At 50.3% G+C, this 22,906-nt stretch overlaps 1 protein-coding gene across 10 annotated transcripts; it reads right to left on the bottom strand.

The window, feature by feature from the left end:
- Window positions 1-514: 514 nt before the first annotated feature.
- On the bottom strand, window positions 515-17,132 carry HP1BP3 (heterochromatin protein 1 binding protein 3). Of its 10 annotated transcripts, none has more exons than XM_083453963.1 (14): window positions 16,840-17,132; window positions 14,176-14,412; window positions 11,318-11,495; window positions 10,730-10,832; window positions 9,405-9,558; window positions 8,913-9,072; window positions 7,544-7,687; window positions 6,896-6,976; window positions 5,842-5,999; window positions 4,830-4,920; window positions 4,524-4,683; window positions 2,532-2,643; window positions 1,846-1,971; window positions 515-1,719 (listed from the first exon to the last, which is right to left on the bottom strand). In XM_083453963.1, the coding sequence occupies exons 3-14, from the start codon at window positions 11,402-11,404 to the stop codon at window positions 1,416-1,418; spliced, it is 1,680 nt and encodes a 559-aa protein (XP_083310089.1). In that variant the 5' UTR covers window positions 11,405-11,495; window positions 14,176-14,412; window positions 16,840-17,132; the 3' UTR covers window positions 515-1,415. The 10 variants fall into 10 exon arrangements, with proteins under 10 accessions (XP_083310089.1, XP_083310090.1, XP_083310094.1 ...); XM_083453964.1 differs by having other exon boundaries at window positions 14,176-14,415; window positions 16,840-17,010; XM_083453968.1 differs by having other exon boundaries at window positions 14,162-14,415; window positions 16,840-17,010.
- Window positions 17,133-22,906: the final 5,774 nt, after the last annotated feature.

Below are 22,906 nucleotides of genomic sequence, written 5' to 3' on the forward strand. Positions count from 1 at the left end.
TGCCTAATCCACCAACATGGCCATCTCCCCCCAAAAAGAACTGGGCCAGAAATGTGGGCATCTGATAAAAGACATAGGTCAATGCAGAGCACGTGTTTTGCATTCTGAAGGTCCCAGGCATGGCTGGGCAGAGACGCCTGCCTGCAACCTTGGAGAGTCACTTTTGCCAGTCAGCAAAAACAACGCTAAGCTAGATGGACCAATGGGTCTGACTCAGCACAAGGCAACTTCCTATGTTCCTAGGGTTTTGTAGAAATGAAGAATTTAATTAAATCCAACTGGGCATCATCAACAACTTTGGGAAAGAGTGGCCAAAAGATTCCCAAGCCCTCTGTTGAGGTGGTGCTTCAGGGCACTTCTGAGCTGCAAGCAAGAGCCTCTTGGCCCATGACAGAGCTGGGGCTATGCTGGGAAGGCTCTGGGGAGCAGGCTTCCTCTCTCCCGCATCCCAACCCCCCAGGCCCCAGCCCCACACTCTGTGGGTGTCTGCAAAAGACCACACCCCAGACAGGTGTCAAGAGTCTACTTTTTATTTTAACAAACAGCATGTTCCTTTGCTTAATGGCTATACTCATTTGCTCTACTTAGATTGTTCTCGGTCATTTTCTGTTCTCTTTTTTTTTCCTTTAAAAAAAGGGGAGGGGGAACAAATGACGAAACCTGGTGTTCGTCCCCCCCCCCCGCTCTTTCTTTACAGAACAAGTTTCAAAAGCTGGATTCAAAAAGAACTTTATGTAAGCTTGGTTTTCAGGCGACATTGAAACACTGGGGGTGGGGAGCATCTAAGCTAAAATAAAACACACAAGAAAACACAACAAGGTAATGAAGAAGGAGTCTATGGGGAAGCCCCCCGCCCCCCCATCTGGCACCCAACTCTTCTTCTGAGAAGACTTGCTCACCCCAGAGGGTTCACTGGCCTGCAAGAACCAAGCAAGGCACCCAAAAGGCGGGAGGAGGAGGGAGGAGGAGGAAGAAGTGCCCTGTTCAGAAAGTCTTCCCGGGGATCCTTTCCACTTTCTAAAAATATAAAAATCTTCTTCTGCAACCTGTTTCAAAAGCCCAAAATTCAAAGGCAAGGTGACCCTGTACAGATTAACCTTCTCCTTATTTTTTATTTTCAAAAAGAACAGTTCTATGTTACTGATTAAAGGTTCTGGAGGGGAAGGGGTCAGGTAGATGGGAGAGGGTGGGTGGCGAGAAGGCACAGAGGGCAGGACCTAGATCTAAGGGGAGACGCTTGGATTATTAAGTGCCACTTTGACTAGCTGGCTTTCACCGCTGCTGAAGGAAGTGGGGGGAGAAGAGAGAGATGTTTGAAAGCATCAGGAGGAAGAGACAAAGGTGGCCTTGCACTTTGCAAGCAAGCGTGTGAGATCCCCACCCCCTGTGCCCTGCCACTCCGGAGGGAGAAGGGGTTACTTTTTGGCTCTCAGGGACTTGCGCATGGTGGTCTTGCTCTTCTTGGCCGAGGGCTTCAGGTCCTTCCTTGCGCTGGCGGCTGAGGAGGGCTTCTTGGGGGCAGAGAGAGTCTTGAGGGCCGGGCGGGGCGGGGCAGCTGGCTTGGCTTTCTTGGCCTTGGGGGCCTTGACCTTGGGAGGGGGGGCTTTGGCCTTCCCACGGCGGGCCACGGGGGCTTTGCGGGGCTTGGGCTTGGCCTCCCGCCGCTTTGCCAGCGGGGGGGCCCTATTCCGGGCCTTCGGTGGGGGCCGCTTCTGCATCCTGCCAAGGAAAGGAAAATCTCTCAGGACGGGTCCTGCAAGCCCAGCCCCTGCCTCTTCAGAGCAGGCCAGGTGGCCCCGGAGGGCTGCCATGACTGTTAAACCAAAAGCGTCCCCCAACAGATACCTTTTCCTTGGAGGGGGCTCTTCCTCCTCTGACTCCTCCTCTGACTCCTCCTCTTCCTCTGACTCTTCCTCTTCATCCTCCTCTGACTCTTCCTCTTTCTGTTTCTCTGGAAACAGGACACCAGGGCTGCAGGGAGGAAAAGAAGGAACACCCCCAAGAGGAAATAATCAACTCACCAGGTGGGAAAGTGGAGCTCAATGGGAGCAAAAGGGGCAGGATCCTGCTCTCTCCCATACCTTTAACCACCCAAGGCTTTAGAATAGGGAGGGGGAACTTTGGCCCACTGGGGGGGGGGGTGTCCAGTTTTGCCCGCAAAGTCACTTCCCCCAAACCAGGCCCACCTGTCAATCATCTGATGTCAGTTGGTAGCCATGGGAATCAATTCTGCTAAAGGCTGCTTCACCAGGGGGCCGCCACCTATCAGTCACCTGACATCAGATGATTGGCGGTTGGGGGCCTGCGGGGTGGGAGATGAAACGATCTGGACTCGCCAATCAAAAAGGTTCCCACTCCTGCCGTTAGAGAGTCAGCTGGAGGAGAGATGTGTTTGTGAGAATAAGCTTGGCTCGAGTATTTAAAGCATTTCCTCCACTTTTCCCGCTCACCTTGCCCTGTCCCACATTGCACCTTGGAATCTCAGGTGCTTCCTCCTAAGGCAGAGGCTGCCCCCCCCCCAGCCCCGTTACCTGGGATAGTAGGGGAAACACAGCTGGAAGGTGCCACTGAAGCCCTTCCCGGAAATCTGCTCCATCCAGCCGTACTTCTCACACTTCTGCAGGGTCCTCTTCAGTAGGTGGACTGTGGGGAGGGAGGGGGATGGCACCATCAGGAGGGGCACCAGCCGCTTGAGCTTAGCACACCCCCAACAAATCCCTTCCCTGCCACGGAATGGCCTTTTTTGCAAGCCCCGTTACTTGGGATTCTGACAAAGAGGCCAATTTTGAGCCGCCTGTGTGCTCAGGGGTCGGGGAGGGGTTCGAGAGTTCAGGCCAAAGCTCCAAGGCAGGACCTCTGAGCATCCCAACCTCTGCTCTTCCCAAGAAGCCGATTCCTACTGCCCCCCCCCCCCCGCGGCATGGCTGCCAGAGCAACTGGAAAGCTTGCCTTCGTCTACCTAGCAACAGTTTTTGCTAAATGCCTCCCCACTCCACCCCTGCTCCTCCCTCCTTTTTTTTTAAAGGTGAACTTTGGCATGAACTTGCACCCAGCACCTTCTCCAAAGGGAACAAAAATCCCAAAGGAACAAAAATCAGATTCCAAACTGCCTCTCTCTAAGCCCTTTCAAAACATAGGTCAACATTGGGCCCCAAAGCCTTTGTCTGTCTGTCTCTCTGTCTGCTCCCCTATGTTTTCAATGAGTATTCTGAGCCAAGTGGAGGGGCTTTTGCTTCAACCACTGCCCCCGCCCCCCAAGATGCCTGAGGCAGGGCGGAAAAAGCACTCTGGCTTTGTGTTGAAGGAGGAAATAATCCAGGCACAGGCTGTGAGATATGAGCAGCAGCCCACGGACTTCTCCTTGTGGCGGACAGAACAGGCTGCCTTGAAAGGGCAGCTAGAAGGGAGCCCATGTGGAGAACTGGGGGGTGGCGGCTTCCATTAAGCCCTGTGCCCTTGCCAAGGCTCAGTGTCTTTTCAAGAGCAGGCGCTCTCCCGGAACAAAAATATGCGCACGCGCGCACACACACAGCCTGCACACGCTTTCTCCCAGCAGGTCTCCTGCAAACCTCAACACTGGGCTATTTTAAAACCCAAGATCTGAGAGGGGGAATCTGGGCTGTAAAGGCAATCAATGGAAGAAGGGAGTGAGGGAGGATCGTGCAGGCATTTCATTTGCCTAGGCTCTGCTCCTGCAACGTAACCCCTGTCCTGGTTGCTCTTTGAAGCCCTCACCCTAAACCCCCTTAACCTCCAAGGCTCTTCTCTGGAGATGTAAATCTCCAGGAACCAGGGGCCCTCAGTAATCCAATCATCACCAACCTTCCCTACACCTGACAGCAGGTGGCGATGGCTGGTTGCCACTCTCATCTTTTCCTATTCCTATAGATCTGGGCGCCCCAGAGAGATAAGAGGAAATACACTGGAGGGGGTTGGACTAGATAACCCTCAGGGTGCCTTCCAACTCTACGAGTCTGCGATCTACGCATTAGCCCCAAAGTTAGAGGCTTGTAGCCTGCGCACAAACCAATGAAATGTGTCAGTCTCCTTCCCATCCCTGCCGTACCCCACGGCTGGGCTCTGCTGGCATTCACTTTGGCCAGTGCAGGGCCCTCCCAGATGACAGGGGGATTCTTTAGCTGCGATTCTTGCATTGCAGGGGGCTGGAGCTGATTATCCTTGGGGGGTCCCTTCCAACTCTACAATGTTACACGTCTATGACTTTGCCTGCTTGCTCCTGTGGAACTAGCTCTCTCCCCCAGTGTGGTGTAGTGGTTAAGAGCAGTGGACTCGTAATCTGGTGAACCGGGTTCGATTCCCTGCTCCTCCACCTTCAGCTGCTGGGTGACCTTGGGCCAGTCACGCTTCTCTGAAGTCTCTCAGCCCCACTCACCTCACAGAGTGTTTGTTGTGGGGCAGGAAGGGAAAGGAGACTGTTAGCCGCTTTGAGACTCCTTCGGGTAGTGATAAAGCGGGATATCAAATCCAAACTCTTCTTCTTCCCCCCCTCTGTGCCTCCTTACCTTGGAAGCTGGAGTTTGACCCTGGGTGATTCTCCAGAACATATTTCTTCAGAGCAGTGGTGGAGCAGGTCTTGGGCTCATTCATGGCCGCAATGGCGGAGAGGATGGCATCTTCCATCAGGCTCCCACCCAGAAGAGGCTTCTCCCCAGATTTCTTCAGCTGAAACAGACAGTCGTTATGGTAAACCCCAGCCCAAACCAGACGCAGCCCCCTAAGCTGCTTGCTCTTGGCAGGCCAATGGAGGAGGGGAGCCAGAGGGAGTCAAGTTAAAGGGAGCTGGACTGCTCTCCCCCCCCCCAACACACCTGGAAAGTTCCAGAAGCTCCTTTGCCTGTGATCTGCTCCAACTGGCCCTTCTCCACTGCTCTCTGCAGAGCATTCTTCAGCAACTGGGGTCTGTGGGAGGGAAGAAAAGGAGCTTTAAGGCCATGATTGGCAGAGAGAGCGGCAAAGACCACACAGTCCCTATCTCCCAGCAGCAGGGAGATCCTGCTGAAAAGAGGGAGGATGGCTGAAACAGCCTCCCAGGAGGAAGAGTGATGCTTCTTTCCTGGGCCCGAGGCTGACACAAAGCCCTCCTGGGTGCCCTTCCTTGAAGTGGAGGAGATTCTGCTCCCTCACAGGAGGCAGAATGGCTTGTTCTGTCCACAGGCTGTGAACTGGAGCACAAAACCCTCGCACAGACTACCAGCCAAGTAGCTACACCCTCCTCCCCCCCCCCCCCGTTTTAAAAATCCCAGTATACTTCAAAATATTTGGAATAAACCTAGAAGAGTTTAAGGATTCCTATTTTTGCGGGGAAGAGGATCACAGGAGCAGTGGGGCGAAACTAATTTTGAGCAGGAGCGAAAGCTGCCTTCTACCAAGCCTGGTTGTTTGCCCACTGAGCTCAGAATTGAGCTTTCTTTACAGCTCAGGGGTGGAGCACCTGCTTTTCGTGCAGGGAGCCCCAGGTTCAGTAGCCACTGAGCTGTAAAGAAAGCCATTTCCTCTGCTCTGGCTACAATGGCAGGACACTCTGAACACCCCATAGGTACATGTCTCAGGTGAGAACATCAGTTCGTACCCAAAGTTAGTCCTACTTGAGTAGATGCAACTGATGGACATGGCTCAAGTTCCTCTCATTGAAATGGGTCCACTTCTGTGAACACCCGTGTTCCCAACAGGGAATAATCCTTTGCTGCCAATGCCAAGTCGTAAGTTGTTGAAGAGTCGTGCCCAGCCACCTGCTGTCACAGAGGGCAGAGCCTAAAGCAAGAAGTCCCGGCTGGTTGGCCAGCCAGTGCCTCCTTCCTGCCCTCCCCCTTCCAGCCCTACCTGATGTCCACCTTCAGCTTCGGGTAATACTGGGAGACATATTTCTTGATCAAGCTGTAGGATGCCTCCTTCGGCTCGCAGAGGCGTGTAAAGGCCAGCGGGAGGATGTCTTCCAGCTTCACCTGCTGCTCTGGGCTGGACGCCGAAGAAGAGCTCCGCTGCGGAGGAGAGAGGTCGGAAGCAAAGCAAGCATTCATTTCTTCTAATGCATTCCTAGCCCCGTTTTCTACATGTTGTTTACAAAGCAATTGTCTGTGCTAATCATCACGTCCACATCACATGATTAAAGCACATCCCGCTCCCCAGCAAAGAATCCCAGCAACTGTAGTTTACCCCCACACAGCTACATTCCCCACAACCCTTAAACTACAGTTCCCATAATTCATTGGCGGAAAGTCATGTGCTTTAAATGTACAGTGGTGCCTCGCAAGACGAAAAGAATCCGTTCCGCGAGTCTCTTCGTCTTGCGGTTTTTTCGTCTTGCGAAGCAAGCCCATTGGCGGATTAGCGCTATTAGCGCTATTGACAATTTAAGGGCTAAAAACGGCTTTTTAAGGCTTAAGGGATTAGCGGTTTTGCTGCTAAAATGCTTTTAGCAGCTTAGCGCTTCAGAAAAAGGGGTTTTGGAGCGGGAAAAAAATTCAAAATTTTTCGTCAATTCTCGTCTTGCGAAGCAAGCCCATAGGGAAATTCGTCTTGCGAAGCGCCTCTGCAAACGGAAAACCCTTTCGTCTTGCGGGTTTTCCGTCTTGCAAGGCATTTGTCTTGCGGGGCACCACTGTATGTGGCAAATGTGGCTTTTATCTCAAAGATTATGTATGTTTACTGTAATCCTTTGCCATCAACAGACATGAAGGGTCTGCCTCTAGTTCTTCAAGTGCTTCCACCACTGTGGAACGTGTGCCTTCTTCAGAGCTCTTGAAGGGATACAAGACCTGATTCCGACAAGACCCCTTGTTAGTTCCTTCAGAGAAGGGAGGATTTCAACTGTGCACACTAATTACGAGTTTTGCTACCTCAACTCCTAAACCTCCCCCAGGCCCCTCAGCATTACCTTCCGGTCCCTGGATTTGGGGGCCGTTTTCCCTGAGTTCGGGGCCACCACAAAGCTCCCAGAGGCTCCTTTTCCTTTCACCTGGCATGGAGAAAGAGGGGTCCAGTTCAGGCACCAGGCAAACTTTCCTTAGGAGGAAAGGCTGGGAAAGCTTCCCTATGCCATGCTGGCAGATGCTTTCCTCAGGCCTACTGTAAATTGGTTTTAGTGGTACATTTAACACCTTTGTTCCCTGCCCCTGAATTCTCCTTAGGACCAAGTGTTGGACAATACAAATGCATTTCCTTCTCTTAGCTTCTAAGATGCTACTTTAAACCACATCAGGGCACTGTTTCTCTAGTATCCAACATTTTTGTAGTCTCTTTGTCTAAGTTAACTGTGCCCCTAAAAGCTCAGCCATCTTGTTTCTCTCTCCCAACTTGTTCTGACAAGGTGTCTGCCATTTCTCTCTCTTTAGCTCTGCTCATCCTGTAAATAAATAGTTTTTGCCAAGACAAAGCTGCTCCTGCATGAATAAAGCCTTTGAACTCTGGAAAATGTATGTGATTGTTTCAGTCTTAACACACCCAATCTGCAAGCTCTCCTAATGCTGGGCAGGCTAGAGAGAAATAAGCAAGCAAAAGAACCCTTGACCCACACCCAACTCACCTGCCGAATGACCCCTCGCTCTAGCTCCCTCTTGAGGGCCTGCTTGAGGAGGTAGCCCCTCCTCTCCAGCTCCAGTGAAGGGTACTTATGGATGATGTACTTCCGGATGGCCACAACTGATGCCCCGCCTTTCTGATAGCATGCCTGGAAGGAGAAGAGGCACCTGTGACTAGGCTTACCCTATGCCAGTTGCTGGGGGAAATCACACCGAGGTGTCTGCTGGGTATAGTGAGAACAGGAAGATGGCCTGATCTGGCTGTACCTTTCTTGCACAGTTTCAAGACGGGGTGCTTCATAACCCTACCTGGAGCGACTAGGGGGTCAATACCATCTAGCTCAGGGTTACCAGATGGACTAGCAGGGGCTTTTCACTCGCAGGATTCTCCCAGGACAACCAGCAAAGCCCAGGCTGTTCATGACTTGAGCCATTCTTCCTTTCTGACTCAAATCAGGGTGCTCTCATAGCCATACGCTGTCTTCCTAAAGTGTGTGCATGTGTGCATTCCCCCCACCTCCACATGAAATGTGATGGTGGCAGATTTCTGACAGCATCCCAAACAAAGCCCTCTATAAAGATATTTTAAGCCTGGAGGACTTCCTATAGGAAACTGGGAGGTCCATCTGGCAGGTGTCAATAATAATAATAATAATAATAATAATAATAATTTATACCCCGCCCTCCCCAGCCAAGGCCAGGCTCAGAGTGGCTTACAAGCAATAATAAAAACAAGATGAATGATTACAACTTAAAAACAAAAATAAAATACATTAAAATAATGGAACATTAAAATATTAAAATGTAGCCTCATCGCAGGAGGAGAAGGAAAAGAAAGAGTGGGAGGGAGGGAATCAAATTGGCTCCAAGCCAAAGGCCAGGTGGAACAACTCTGTCTTACAGGCCCTGCGGAAAGAAATCAGATCCTGCAGGGCCCTGGTCTCATGAGGCAGAGCGTTCCACCAGGCCGGAACCAGAGTTGAAAAGGCCCTGGCTCTGGTTGAAGCCAATCTAACTTCCTTAGGGCCTGGGACCACTAGGGCATCAAGGGCGTCTCCTGGCCCAAAGGCTGAACACTGACCACAGCAGAGCTGTGCCCTTTGAGCTGGGAGGCAGGGGCGTTTGCACTGGTGCTGACGGAGAGAGCAATTATTATCAATGATTTATTAATCACCTTCTAAACAATCCGTTTCGAGGCGACCTATGCAGTAAAAACACAGAAACAGCAAATATGTTTAAACCAGCGGTGCAACTGGCACTCTATTCCTGGGGAGTGAAAGGTGACAAAAAACACCACATACCTGGGGGCGGGGAAGAGGCACAAAGAGAAAGGAAGAGCAGCAAACCCACAAGAAGCCCACCCTTTGTGCTCACCTTGATTGCCTCAATCAAAATGGCATCCATCTTGGGGCGAGAAGAAGCTGCCATATGCGTCTGCTTCTGTGCTCTGGCTAGCTGGCTGGCAGAGAGGGTGGCCCAGGCAGGGATGGTCTTCTTGACTTTCTTCTTCTCCTCTTTGACTTGATCCTTCTCCCTTTACAAACACAAAGGGGGAGACTCAAAACTTATGCAGGAATCCCAGAAACCCAAATACATTTTCTGCAGCTCAGGGGAGCTCTGAAAGCAGAGAGCTGGAATCAGAAGAACTGGGCAACTGAATGTTGGACATGGCCTTATACAAAGCCACTTCCATTTAGCCCAGGACTGCATCCCCCAAATTGTCAGGGAAGGATGGCAGCTCAGAGGTTGAGCACCTGCTTGGCCTGCAGAAGGCCCCAGGTCAATCCCTGGCTGCATCTGCAGGTAGGCTTGGCAGAGACATTGGCATAGCCTTTGCCCCCGGGTATGGATGCCCCCACCCCTTACTCCTTTTTGGCTTCCTCGGCAGGCTTTGCCTCTCCTTCCTTTTCCTCCACTTCGGGCTCCTTGGGTGGCTCTGCCTCACTGGGTGCGGCTGGTGGAGTTTCATTCTCTTGCTCCTCTACAGTCGAAGCAGATTCCTCTGAGCTGACATCAGGATCTGAGAGGGAAGAGGAAGAAGAGGGCCATGTGCAAGTTACATGCGAAGGACAAAACGCACCCACACCCACTGCAGTTGGGCCAACAGGCCCTGCCTGAGGAATGCCACAATGGGACAGATCGACCTTGGCCCCTTCTGCTATGTCTCCTGGCTGAAGTGACTGCTCACAAGCAGGCAGGATGGCAAAAGCAATCTGCTGGTAGCCAGAGGCAGACGGGGGGGGGGGGGGGGTTTGCCCACTGGTGGGCTATTGGGAACCATAGGTAGTGACGGAGTTGCCTTTTTGGTACCTTTCAGCCTCCTTCCCTTATAAGCTGATGAGTTGGAGGGCAGACACTGGCTCAATCGGCAACTGGGGCTCAGTTTCCATCCCCAATACCCAGGGTGGGTGTGGTGGTGAGGGCAGGCTATAGTTCAGGGGCTGAGCCCGTGCTTTGCCTGTACAAGGTGGTCTTCTTGGTGGTACGACCACGGGGGAATACCCAGTTGGCAGTGAGCCCAGTTGCTGGGGATGGTTCTCACCCCTTGTGGAACGCTCTTCCTGCTGACGTAGGCCCGTTTGTGCCATTCCTGATTTCCAGGAGGAAATCTAAAAACATCCCTTGGCCTTGGATGGCTGAAAGGTAATGTTTCAGGCAGCTCTGAACTCACTGGTTGGGGGAACACTTTTCAAAACTGTTTTTATTGAAATTGAAATACTTTATTGTCACTTGTACAACTTGTATACAGTGATATTACATGAGCACCCCCCACTCAGCTCTCTTAGTATCTCTATTTTTCTGTTTTAGAACACTTCTCCAAACAAAAACCCCAAAAAAGGAAAGGAAAAAAAAGAACCACTTTTAATTTAATAAAATTCATACACCTCTTGATTGTAAAAACAAGGAACCCAAACCAGTTTACAAAAAACATTGTTCCTATTTTTCTTCTTAGGAAGGGTGGGATGCAAACTGAAATAATAAATGCTATTAAAAATAACATAATGCATCAAACTTTCCGAACTCCCACCTGATTCTCTGTGTGTCTCATACATACACATACAATTTCAGTAGATCCCCAAGGGTCAACTTATAAAACAGTGATGGTTCTCTGGCTGAAAGGACAATCAGCCCTACCATCACCACCTGACCACACACCAAGGAGGACAACAGGTGGGAGTGGGAGTCTTTACCTGGCTTGGCCTCCTCCCCTTCAGCAGGTTTGCTTTTGGGAGGAGTTTCCCGAGCAGAAGAATTCACGGCCCGGCGGATGGGCATGGTGGCGTCTTCAGCCGTCTGGAAGGGAAACAGTGGCAAGAGCGTCACGAGGAGAGTCCAGGAGGTGCGGAGTGGGCTGGGGCAGGGGGAAGGCTCCAGAGGGAACTAGGGACACCCAGAAGGAAGCCACCATCACCCCACCATGTATTCCACCTAAGACGGAGGCAACTGCGCTCAGGCTCCTTAGGAGGCAGCTGGCTCCAACTTCCTGTTTCCATCAGAACTTGTGAGCATCACAGGATGCATATACATTTTAATACGTATACAGTATATTGCTTCTGTTCAGAACGAGAAGAGCAAAGGGACCCAGCAAGGGAGGTCTCAGGGGAAGCAGGGGAAGGGATCATTGCTTTGGGATTGGCTGGGGAGGGCAGGGGAAAGGGAAAGGGGGGTGTTGGAGGCAGCCCCAACCAAGATTCCTAGAAGCAGCGGGGGAAGGAAGAGTAGAGCAGCCCTCGCAGGGGCCAGTCCAAGGGCAAGCGTGGGGAAGGGTCGGCCCCTACCTCACTCAACTTGTCCGGGGGGGCTCCCGTTAACAGTGGAAGCGCCTTACGGTGTGCGGGATCAGCTTCGGACAGATCAGTCGCCATTTTAAATTAATGTATAACCCCAACGTGAGGGTAACACTTTGGAGCCCCAGGTTTTAACCTCAAGGGGAGAGGACTTCCTAACACAGACAACCTGAAGTGCAGAAAAGATTTGGTGTGAAGGTTAACAACGAAACAAAAACAAAGGCAACTTCATCTACATCCCTGTCGCGCTACTGAGCAGTCAAAGCAAAAGAAAACAACAAATTAAGCAGTTGCAGAGGAGGCGGCCAGGAAGCCCACTTTGATGGTGGTCCAACGGAGAAGCTGGAAGCTCCCGTCAGAAAACCCTGCAGGTGGGAAATGGGTTTTCCTTGCACAGATTGAGGGAGGGGTGAGGGAATGTCCTCCGAGGCCCCTTGCCCAGCACCCAACAGACCAAGGATGGAAGTGGAGGCCCCAGGGTAGGCAACCCAAGCAGAATGCAACCAGCTGGCATGTTGTGGGTGGAAACGTCCCCCTCCAGCCCCAAAATCTTATTCTACATGTGGGACGTTTAAAGACAACCCCACAGCTTTCATCAGCAGAGGCTTCCACCCATTTTTACTGCAAAGCAGCTCATTGCCCTCACCTTCACCAGCTTATTTTTAAATGTCACAAACCTCCAGGCAGCAGAGGGCTACCTTTAAAAACAATACCACCAGCCACCCCCCTCTAACAAACAAGGAGTTGCAGCAACAGACCCATACAGCTCCATGGCAGGGACAGCAGGGGGGGAAATGAATTTGGAGTTTCAGCCCCCAATCCTGTTTCTTGAAGCAGATGAAATGTGACACTCAGGGGAAAACAACTTCTCAGCCCCACTGCACTGTAATAGAGCTGAAAGTGGGTGGGTGGAATCCTCATTTTTCAGAATTACAACTTTTTTGGGGGATGGGAGGAAATAATTAAACCGCCTGGAGCACAAATCAGTCTTATCCCCTCCCCCCTAACCTATTTGAGGTGTGGGAAGGATGTGGGTCGGACGAGGGCAAGACATGCAACTTTAATAATAATAAAAAAAACCCATCAGGTTAAAATGCAGGAAATGAAAAACAGCATGGGGAGGTTCTAGGCCCACCACAGGGCAAATTCCCTACATTCCTTCTGGCCTCAGGCCCCACCAACAAGAAAGGTTTTACGTCCTCTCTAGGGGGGGGGGGGGGGAGGAGCCTTGATGGAGCGACTGGGAATAGAGGAGCAGAGGGGGGAAAGGCAAATGCAGGAAGACCATCCTAGATTTATCTCCCAAAGGGAACAATGCCCTGCAATCTTTCTGAATGTTTACTTCTGCCAGAAGAGACTGGAGAGAGAGAGACTGAGAGATCTGGGTGACACTGGGACATCTCTGCCTCTTTGAGCTCAGGCATGGTAGGGCACAGGGCCCCTTGGCTGGCACAGTCCTGTGTATGGATTTGCAAAACGTACCTTCTTCCCCTCCTCCAAAAGACCTAGAAAAAAACTTAATTTTTATTTTAAAAAACAACCCAGATAGCCTCAGACAGCCAACATGTGTGCGTTGTTCCTGGTATCAAGTGTAGTAACCCCTCTACCCAGGGAAGCAACTGCCACCCCCTCCTTCTTTGCCTACAAAACACTCTTCTTTGGGCTGAGATTCCGAAGCATGTAACCTGTAAATTTAAAACCTTTGCTTAATCAAATGCAAGTCCCCCCCCCCCCTCACCCATTTTACTTTTCTAAAGAATACCAAAAGTGAGCATGATGTTCAGAAGGAGGTTTCATACATTTCTGTGGGACCAAAGGAACTCCTTAGGCTTTGATTTTGCTGGTGCTTTAATGCACTTTTAAAAAAAGAGTGCCGCCCCCCCAGAGAGCCGTCGTGTTTGAATCTTGAAAACTTTGTCTGTCTCTGCACAAGGCTGTTTCAAAGCGTGGAAGCTACTAACAGGGTTTCCCCCTGGGAGATTAAAAGTGCTGTTGCACCAGACCCCCTAAGCACAGCATGAAAGGATTTCCTTCTACCTTTTTTAATCTTGTCAAGCTGTAGTAGATGCTAACAACAGTGTGGTATGGTGGTCAGAGTGTTGGTTTAGGGTCAGGGAGGTTTGTCCCCGTATGTGCTAGAGGTCTCACAGAGCTCTGGGTGCGACCGAGCACCTTCTCTGTGTGGAAGGTCTCACTGCAGGTGAGTTTCAAACCACATGCATTTTTCTAGGCAAAAGCGAGAATCATACAAAAGACTCCAAAGGCCCAGATTTAGCTAGAAGCTTTTACATCACAAGTCATATAGGGGATTTATGACGCCAACATTTCAAACTAAAACTAGGTGGCAAAGCCACAATTGTTCCGGGAGACTTTCAGCACCTACCCAATACTCTGATTGTGTATCCCAGTCCTCCAGATGTACTGGTCTACAACTCCCATCATCCCCAGCATCATACAGCTGTGCTGGCGGGGGAGGGGATGGAAGCTGCAGATCAAAACACCTGTAGGGCACCAGAGGTTGGGGAAAGCTGATGGAATCATTATTTTGCACTTATAAATCACCTGCTGTACAAGGCAATTTGCTGTTGCAGCCCTTATAGCTGTGCCCCCCCCCCCCCGTTGTAGATTAGGGGGTGCAATAAGGCTGAGAGACTTGACTTAAGGCCACCTAACCAGCTCATAGCAGAGGCAGGATTTGCACTGGGGCATCCAAGTTGGCAGTTCAGCCACTGAGATGCTACACTCTGCCACTTCTCAAAAGAGGTTAAAAGCGTTTCCAGGAACAATGTCAGTGCCTAAATCAACACGACTCTATACTTTCCTGATGAAACACACCTACAGGAACACACCTTCCTGTGGCCCAAGCTAACTTCAGTTGGAAATTCTGTGCTGGATTAAAATAGTCCACATGGACAGCATTCCTCCTCTTCCTCCTTGTGACAGGCCTCCTGGTATCTCTGACACTGCTTGCAGGGTGGGGGAGGGATGCCTCTGTGTGCGTCTTTCCTGCTGAATCCAAAATGAAGCAGCTGGTTGAGATGAAAGAATTTTGCACTGGAACCTTAAGGAATCATCGCTTGTGGATTCTGCTATAGGCAAGACAGAGATCAGAGACCACAATGGAATTGCCACAATAATTATATATTGAGCCAGGCCTTTGGGTAGATCTAGCTCAGTGTTGTCTACACAGACTGGCAGCAATGGCTCTCCAGGTTCAGGCAGCGTCACTAAAGACGCTGTCAGGGACTGAACGTGGATATTCTGCTTTCAAAACAGATGCTCTTCTACTGTGCTACGACACTTCCCTAATGAAGATCCAAGCACAGCAGTCTAGATTTTAGCTTTTCTACCAGAAACTTGGCGGGGGGGTATGTGTGTTAGAAGCAGCTCTTGCCTGCTCCAGCCATATAGCCCCAAAAGCAGGAGGTGGTAGGCTGGAGGAGGAAGGAGCTACAGAACCACACCTAGAATGTGATTCTGGAGTTGCTACCTCCACCTGATAAAAGTTTTCAAGATTATTCTGTGTCTTGCCCATCATCCTTGTAGTTTCCTCTTCACCACCCTCAGATCTACTGCTCCTTTATGTAACTCCCATCATTCCTCCATTGTTGCCCCTTATGCCCAGAGCACCTTACCAAACACCCGCACACCATCACCTCTGCTCTATTTCATCCTGCAAAGCCTTCCTCAACACCCACCTCCTGGCATGACTCTTAGCTCTCACCCCTCCCTGAAAGTACACCAGGGCAATGGGCTGTGTGGAGGCCCTTCAGATGTTGTTGGACTCCAACACCTATCAGCAATGATCAGGGATCCTCGGCCCACCAACCTCTGAAACCCCTGACTTGCTCCGGATCCACATTATTGGACCAAACAGAGCACAGCTGCCCTTCCTCTATTTATTGCTGCCTCCCCTTTTCCTTGTGTCTCTCCTGTTCAGCATTATGCCTTCCTCAGATGCCCAGCAGCCCCAGCAGCGTACAAATACAGTGGTGCCCCGCAAGACGAATGCCTCGCAAGACGGAAAACCCGCAAGACGAAAGGGTTTTCCGTCTGCAGAGGCGCTTCACAAGACGAATTTCCCTATGGGCTTCCTTCGCAAGACGAAAAATGACGAAAAAATTTGAATTTTTTTTCCGCTCCAAAACCCCTTATTTTGAATCGCTAAGCTGCTAAAAGCATTTTAGCAGCAAAACCGCTAATCTCCCAAGTGTTAAAAAGCCGTTTTTAGCCCTTTTTTAGCCAATAGCGCTAATAGCGCTACTCCGTCAATGGGCTTGCTTCGCAAGACGAAAAAACCGCAAGACGAAAAGACCCGCGGAACGGATTCTTTTCGTCTTGCGAGGCACCACTGTATCCTGGCTGGGGCTGATGGAAGTTGTAGTCAAAAAGCTTTGGAGAACACCAGGTTCCCCCTGGATTTAATAATAGATTACATTCATACAGAAGTTGCCAATGTGGTGCCCTCCAGATCTCACTGGGGTCCCCAATTCCCATCAGATAGCATGGCCAATGGTCAGGGTCAATGCTGGGAGTTGTAGTCCAGGGCACCACATTGGCTGTCAGTGGAGGCTAGTCCACTAGAGGAAAAGGAGCACTGTCCTCTGCCAGTCCCCACCTTCCTCCTTACTTACATCCAGCTCCGTGGAATGGCTGTGCCTATCAGTTTTCCCTCCTCGTCGTCGTCTCAGTGTTGCCCTTGTGGAACTCAACAGGGGGATGAATGGGTACAAAACTAGAATTTAGTTACCTCTGTCATTGGCTCTGGCACCGCCTACTGCTGGGGCTCCCCCTCCTTTCCTCCCAGCAGCCTGAAAAGGCACTGCTGTTGGCTCCCTTGGAATGACAAGCATTTCAAACTAGGGGGACCCAGCTCATTTTTGTCAAGTGCGATATAAGCACTGGCGAGGCTGCATACGCAGCACGCACATCGAAAAGCTCACCCTGCTCAAAGGCTCCTGGGAGCTGCAGTTTGCTAAGGATGCTGGGGATTATTGTAGCTCCGTGTGGGCAAGAAAACTTTGGGCGTGGGGAACGTCCATCAGCTGCCACGGAAGGCAGGTAAGCAAGGAGGAGAGAGGCTGGACCAGTCCGCCTTCTGCGCCAGCCGGCCAGCCTGTCAGTTAGCCAGCCATGGAAAGGGACCTCTGCGGGTCGGTGTGTGTTGCTTTCTGCCTCTCGTTTCTCTCTGCGCAGCAGCAGCGAAGAGGAGGATGCGCAGGGGCTGCTTCGTAGGTCCAGTCCGGGGGCCGCTGCCAAGGTGTGCCGTGAGCCCCGAGCTCCTCCCCTCCGGGCCAGAGGGGCTGGCACAGCAGCCACGGCCACCGCCATCCAGGCCCCACGGAACCGGGGCCGCCCCGCCCCCCTGCCCGGCGCGCGGCACCGAGACCAGCGCAGGCCTCCCGAGGCCAAAAGCGTCACACGGATACAGAAAAAGCGTTATGCAAATAGGAGCGCGGGCCCAACGCGTGACCTTTGACCCCGCCCCCCTCTCCCGCCCGCCCGCCACTCACCGGCTTCAGGGCCTCCTCCTCTCCCCTCACACCCCTCTCTCTTTCGGCGAGCGAGGCACAAAGCGGCGGCGGCGGCGGCCCCTTCAGCGACGGTAGCAAGAAGCGGCGGCGGCGACGACAGCGGCGGAACCGGAGGGGACGCTGGGGGTTCGGCGGTGGGCAGGAAGAGGCGGGGCTTACCGGGCCGGAGCAACCAATAGCCGGCGGCGAGCGCCTTTCGAACGCGCGGCGGCGGCCAACCGCCTCCTCCGAGACGCGCGTGCGCTGCGCCGCCACTCCCGTTTGTTGTTTTCTTTCCCCCTCCCTTTCCTTTCCGAATAAACAAAAACGCAGCCCGGCTTGGAACAAGGGGGAAGGGCGCATGCGCGCTTTTGAGGCTGGGAGGAGGGGGAAGGGGCGGAAGCGAGCTTCTTTTGGCGGGAAAGTGTGATTCCCCCCCCCCCCAAATCAGGCGACTGCGCTCTGTCTCGCGGCCAGCCACGCCCACTCCTGAGAAAGCCTCGTTCACGTGGGAATTTTGTACATGCTCAGGAGACGGTGACTCTCACTTACCTCCAGCGCTCGCTGTCCCAAGGGGAACGAATCCCCGGCAACCAGGGATTCCTTCGTGAGGGGCAGCAATCTTGACATGCTCAGAATCTCACCTGGTTTAAAAAAGCGGGTGGGAAGGTTGTATATGGAATACTGTACATTTTTTAATCCTCAAGAACAATGAGATGGTTTATGCATAGAAGGACTCGCGCCAGAGAAGAAGGCAGAGGCAAGTGGAATCGGGTTGCTCTCTGCACATGCCCAGGAGATAACCAGGAGCCCATCGAAAGCAGGCGCTCTCATTTATATGGACATGGCTTCTGTAAAGACCGAGAGCTAATAAGGGGGACAGGCTCATCTTTGCTTAACACTTAAAAAGAGATAAGACCTGTTGTAGCGAAGCAGGGAGAAAGAAAGAAATGGTTTTGTGGCTGAAGACAAGCTCCTTATAGAAGTTCCAGAGAGACACCTGCCACATGGAATGGGAAAAAAACCCAAGGATTTTATAGAACAGGCTTAACGGTAGTTCCCAGTGCTTGTGGTTCCTTAGTTGTAAGTAAAAAGCAAGCCCATTCATTACCAACTCATATTCACCCCCCTGTAACAACAGCCCTGCAAAATAGGCCAAAGTCTTCACCGTTGTAGCCAGACAGATAATTTGGTCTCTGCTCCTCCCTCTGCTCAGGAATGGCATGCAGAACAAGCAGGACTCCGGGTCTTGGGTCCTGCGACACCTTATGCAAAGGAATGCACCTCCTCACAAATACGCGTGTGACCATATGCAGAGTTTTTAATGAAAAATGAGACTCCTCTTGTTCCTTCCTGCAAACCAGTTAAGTCACAGCCAGGCTCCTATGGTGGAGTAAGCAAACAGTGCATGAAAGGCTACATTTTGACATCCTCAAATGACAGCAGGCACTAAATACTGTGGTACCTCTGGTTACATACTTAAGTCGTTCCGGAGGTCCGTTCTTAACCTGAAACTGTTCTTAACCTGAAGCACCACTAACTAATGGGGCCTCCCGCTGCCGCCGTGCGATTTCTGTTCTCATCCTGAAGCAAAGTTCTTAACCCGAGGTACTATTTCTGGGTTAAGGGAGTCTGTAACCTGAAGCATATGTAACCAGAGGTACAGTGGTACCTCGCAAGACGAATGCCTCGGAAGACGAAAAACTCGCAAGACGAAAGAGTTTTTTGTTTTCTGAGTTGCTTCGCAAGACGGATTGCCCTATGGGCTTGCTTCGCTAGACGAAACGTCTTGCGCCTTTTTTAAAAAAACCGCCAATGCATTCCTATGGGAAACCATCAATACACAGCGGTGCTTCAAAAGACGAAAAAACTCGCAGAACGAAAAAACTCGCAGAACGAATTAATTTCGTCTTGCGAGGCACCACTGTATTACTGTATATAAAACTGCAACCTTTTCATTTTGGATGAATTCAAAGCCCTGCCAAGTCTCCGCATCCTGTTTCCTGGCCGCTGGACCAACCAAATGTAGAGACCCCATGAACAAGGCAGAAAGGCAGCTATCCTCCCTTTTTGAGCGAGGCCATCTAGGTGCCTCCAACACCCCACATGAACAGGGCAGGAGTATGCTCAAGCCAAGCTGGAACTAAGGTACACTGCAGCTGAAAGTGGAGGTTCCATCTCTTGCTCACAGCTGCTGGTGGAACCATCTCAGTACCACAGGTACTTCCTTGCTGGGATAGACAAGCATCTTGTTTCTATTATCGGACAGCTGGTTGTAATGCAGGAAACCTTGAATTGGGACGTTTTGGAAGGCTGGGATAGGGAGATGAGGTACCCTCTCCAGCACCTTGCAAGCTATTCTCCGACATTTAATATATAATTCGTTTTAACATTTCTAACCTCCTGCACTGAAAAATGCAATATGGGGTTTCATCAATCTGAAAAAGAGCCACTACCACACATATATTATTTGGCAGAATTAAGGAGTAAAACCACCCCACGGGCAGCAGAATCTCATCTTAATCTGCTGACTAAGCCATGGCCATTAAAAGCAAACCCTCCCATATTCAAAGGAGGCAATTTTTAGTGATGTTCTCTCCTTTAGCTGCTATAAGTGTTTCCCAGGTTTTATTGTAGATTTCTATGATTGTTAACAGAGAGGAAGGGCAAAATAGATGTTTTGATAAATCTCTTCCACCATCCTGTTCTATTAGGGGCCAACCAGAGGCCCCAAAAGAGAAGCCCCCATGCAGGACTTAGGTGCAAAAGCCAGCACTCTCCTCACCTGTGCTCGCTCGTGACTTGGATTCAAAGCCATACAGTGACCACTGACTTAATTAAAATAATCCTCTGCTAAAGCCATCCAAGTTGGTGGCTATCACTACATCTTGTGGCAGTAAGTTCCATAGTTTAATTATTTCTTTTCGCCTGTCGTGAATCTTCCAACAGTCAGCTCCACTGGATGGCTCTTCTTTGGTTCTACTATTATGAGGGAGGAAAAACCCCTCTCTCCACCCCATGCATACTTTTATACCCCTCTATAATTCCCCCCCTTACAATTTTTCTACACTTAAAAAAGCCTGAAATGTTGCAGCTTTCCCTCACAAAGGAATTGAACCAGCCCCTGCACCTTCTCCAACACTACAATGGCCTTGGGTTCTTCCTAGTCCTACTCAAGAGTTGACCATTGAAGTTTATGGGCTTGGCCAATTTAGGGTCATTCATTTCAGTGGGTTTGCTCTGAGCCGGACTTAAGCTGGATCCAACCTCTTTTATAAACAACTAAATCGGCATTAACAAGGGTTCCCCCACCCAACACCACCACTTTCCAGTTTCAGCTCAAGATGGCGCATGCCATTTTCACCATTCAAGTGGGTGATCTTGGGCCAGTTGTTCAATCTCAGCCTAACCCATCTCACAGGACTGCTGTGAGGATAAAATAGAGAGAACTATGTACACCACATGGAGGAAAGGTGAGATAAAAATGAAATAAACTACTCTATGGCCAAAGGCAGCAAATGATAAGCCCAGAAATTTGGCAAAAGCTTAGTGCAGTTTGGGGCAGACCCATTGTAAAGAGGGGGCTGTATCCAATGCTATTCCCTCTCTTGAGCAGGCCCATTTATTCCATCCAGTCTGCTCTAATCTACTTTGAAACCATCTATGACTTTTGTTAGCTGAACAGGAATCGCCAATTTCCCCTCTACTTCCAGAGTGCTTTAATTTTGCTGAAACTGCAAAAGCTGTGGGGAATCTTCCTCAACCCACCATACTTTCATGCAGAAATGCCACCTGCCTGCTTCATTAGCAAGGTTGGAGGAACTGGAAGATGAACTTAAAGTCCAGGATTGTGGGGACTGCACCACCCCCATCATCCCTGACCTTTGAGCCTGCTGGGAGCTTGGAGTCTAGCAACATCACCTGTAAGGCTATTGGTTCCTCATCCCTGTTCAAACTCAAGGAGGATCAATTCTGCCTGCTCCCAGCAAGATTTGTAAAGAAGAATAAGAGTTTGGATTTGATATCCCGCCTTTCACTCCCCTTCAGGAGTCTCAAAGCGGCTAACATTCTCCTTTCCCTTCCTCCCCCACAACAAACACTCTGTGAGGTGAGTGGGGCTGAGAGACTTCAGAGAAGTGTGACTGGCCCAAGGTCACCCAGCAGCTGCATGTGGAGGAGCGGGGAAGCGAACCCGGTTCCCCAGATTACGTGACTACTGCTCTTAACCACTACACCACACTGGCTCTCAAGGAAGCAGCTTTTACCTTCATGGTAACAGAAAGCTGTAGTTAGTGAAGAATGTTAGGCAGGGTGAGATTCTTTTGGTGTGTACGCACATGCATAGAAGCCCATTGTTTATGACGGCTCTGTTGACATCAGTACTTTTCATAGAACCATTTTAAAAAGGACTCGAACCTTCCTGACCCAAAGCTGCTCTCTCTTTCTCTTTCAATACACACAGAAGTCATGGTTGCTAAGCTAAACCAAAACCCAGAAATGCAGGCTTTAAAGCCAGTTGGTATTAATAACTTTGGGGCTGCAATTTTGCATGTTCTGCTCACTTCTCTATCAATACTCCCATTTCTTCAGACCTGCTTCCTTCAGCTGTAAAATTCTAAAAACCAAACCGTAGAGCCGCAGGAGGCTGTGCCATTTTAACTGAAGCAAACTGTGCCACTTCTAAAACACCCAAACTGTTCAATAGCTCTAAGTGTTTGAATGTGGCTGTGGCTTAATTAAAATCCTTTCACAGCCAACGCCGCCACCAGCAACTTCTATATTTTTTAGCTTCTTGCAATAAGGTGGCTGCCAGCCCCCAGGAGTTGAAAGGAGAAAATGATACAGAATGCTCTCTCTCACACACAATGGACTTGGGTTGCCTGAAGGCAACAGTGTGAGAATCCCCAAGGAAGTGCTGTAGAAGACCTGTAGGTGCCAGCATAGTAAAATTAGCAAATGTCTGTGACACTCTTTGCAAGGCAGCTGCCTGGGTCAGCTTGTAGGCCCTGCTGAAAGCCTGTGCACCTGTACCCCCGCTTTAAATTCCCTGACGCCACCCCAGGGCTTTGCAAGTCTTGGCCTGGAAATCTAACTTCTTTGGGCTTACTGCTTATGAGGGAGCAGAACCCCCTCCTCAAAATACACACAGTAGTTCCAAGTAAAAGCGTATTCATTTCTGACTGCAGGTCTTGTGCTTCTGTGGAATGGGTTAAGAACTAGGGCACACTGCTTCAGGTGTATGGTCAGAGACTGCTGGCAAAATGGGATGTTTGCCCATGATATCCAACCAGTGTTAATTATTTTCCAGATCCACAGATAGGAAATGAACGCCATACAGCATGCAGAAATAAAAAAGCAAGGGTAACATATTCAGAGTAATGTTGGGCTCGAGTGCACCATCTCTTCCAAAAAGAAAAGAAAGAAGGAATATGTATCTTGGTTCTACTAGCATACAAAGGAAAAGTTCACACCCTGCAACTAACAACATGGTATAATTCTGTAGTCTCAAAATGTAGTGCAAAATGACATCTACCCTTCCAACATGGCACAAACAGTGTAGATAGTAGTCTGCTACACCTGTTCCCATTACCTCTGTGGTAGAAAAGTAAAAACAAAACCCACACATACAAAAAAAACCCCGCCGCCCTCCAATCATGACTACTAACACTTTTGAGATTATATGATGGTTGCAAAGTTCTAAGCCTAGGACTCTCCAGCTAATTTACTTTTAGTCAGACTTTGAACTTAAACCTTTTGTTGCGGTTGCAAGCTTTCAACTGGCTGTTATTGCAACTGCTGATAGAGCTTCATAAAGGGACATTTCAACCCAAGTAATCTGAGTGAGGAAGTGACCAAGTTCCACGCAGCTTGCTTTACGATAGTGAACTGGGAGAAAGAACCTTATTCCAGGCCTTTTTGTTACTGGAGCCACCTCTGGACTACGACAACTAGGCACTCCTTTGAATACTTAACAGGTTGAACAATTCCCTTTCAAAGGAAGCGAGTGTGGACCCACTTACTTATCTCCACTGACTTTGCCATAAGAACGCTGACCAATGCCAGGCAG

This window comes from Podarcis tiliguerta (genome assembly GCF_965153285.1).
Source record: "Podarcis tiliguerta genome assembly, chromosome: 8".
In the NCBI taxonomy this organism is placed as follows: domain Eukaryota; kingdom Metazoa; phylum Chordata; class Lepidosauria; order Squamata; family Lacertidae; genus Podarcis; species Podarcis tiliguerta.

Coding starts and splice junctions, on each gene's coding strand:
- HP1BP3 (XM_083453963.1), bottom strand. CDS start 11,404: ATGGCGACTGATCTGTCCGAAGCTGATCCCGCACACCGTAAGGCGCTT. Junction 7,688..8,912: donor TTTTGATTGAGGCAATCAAG/GTGAGCACAAAG, acceptor TTCTCCTTCCAG/GCATGCTATCAGAAAGGCGG. Junction 1,972..2,531: donor TGTTTCCCCTACTATCCCAG/GTAACGGGGCTG, acceptor TCCTCCCTGCAG/CCCTGGTGTCCTGTTTCCAG.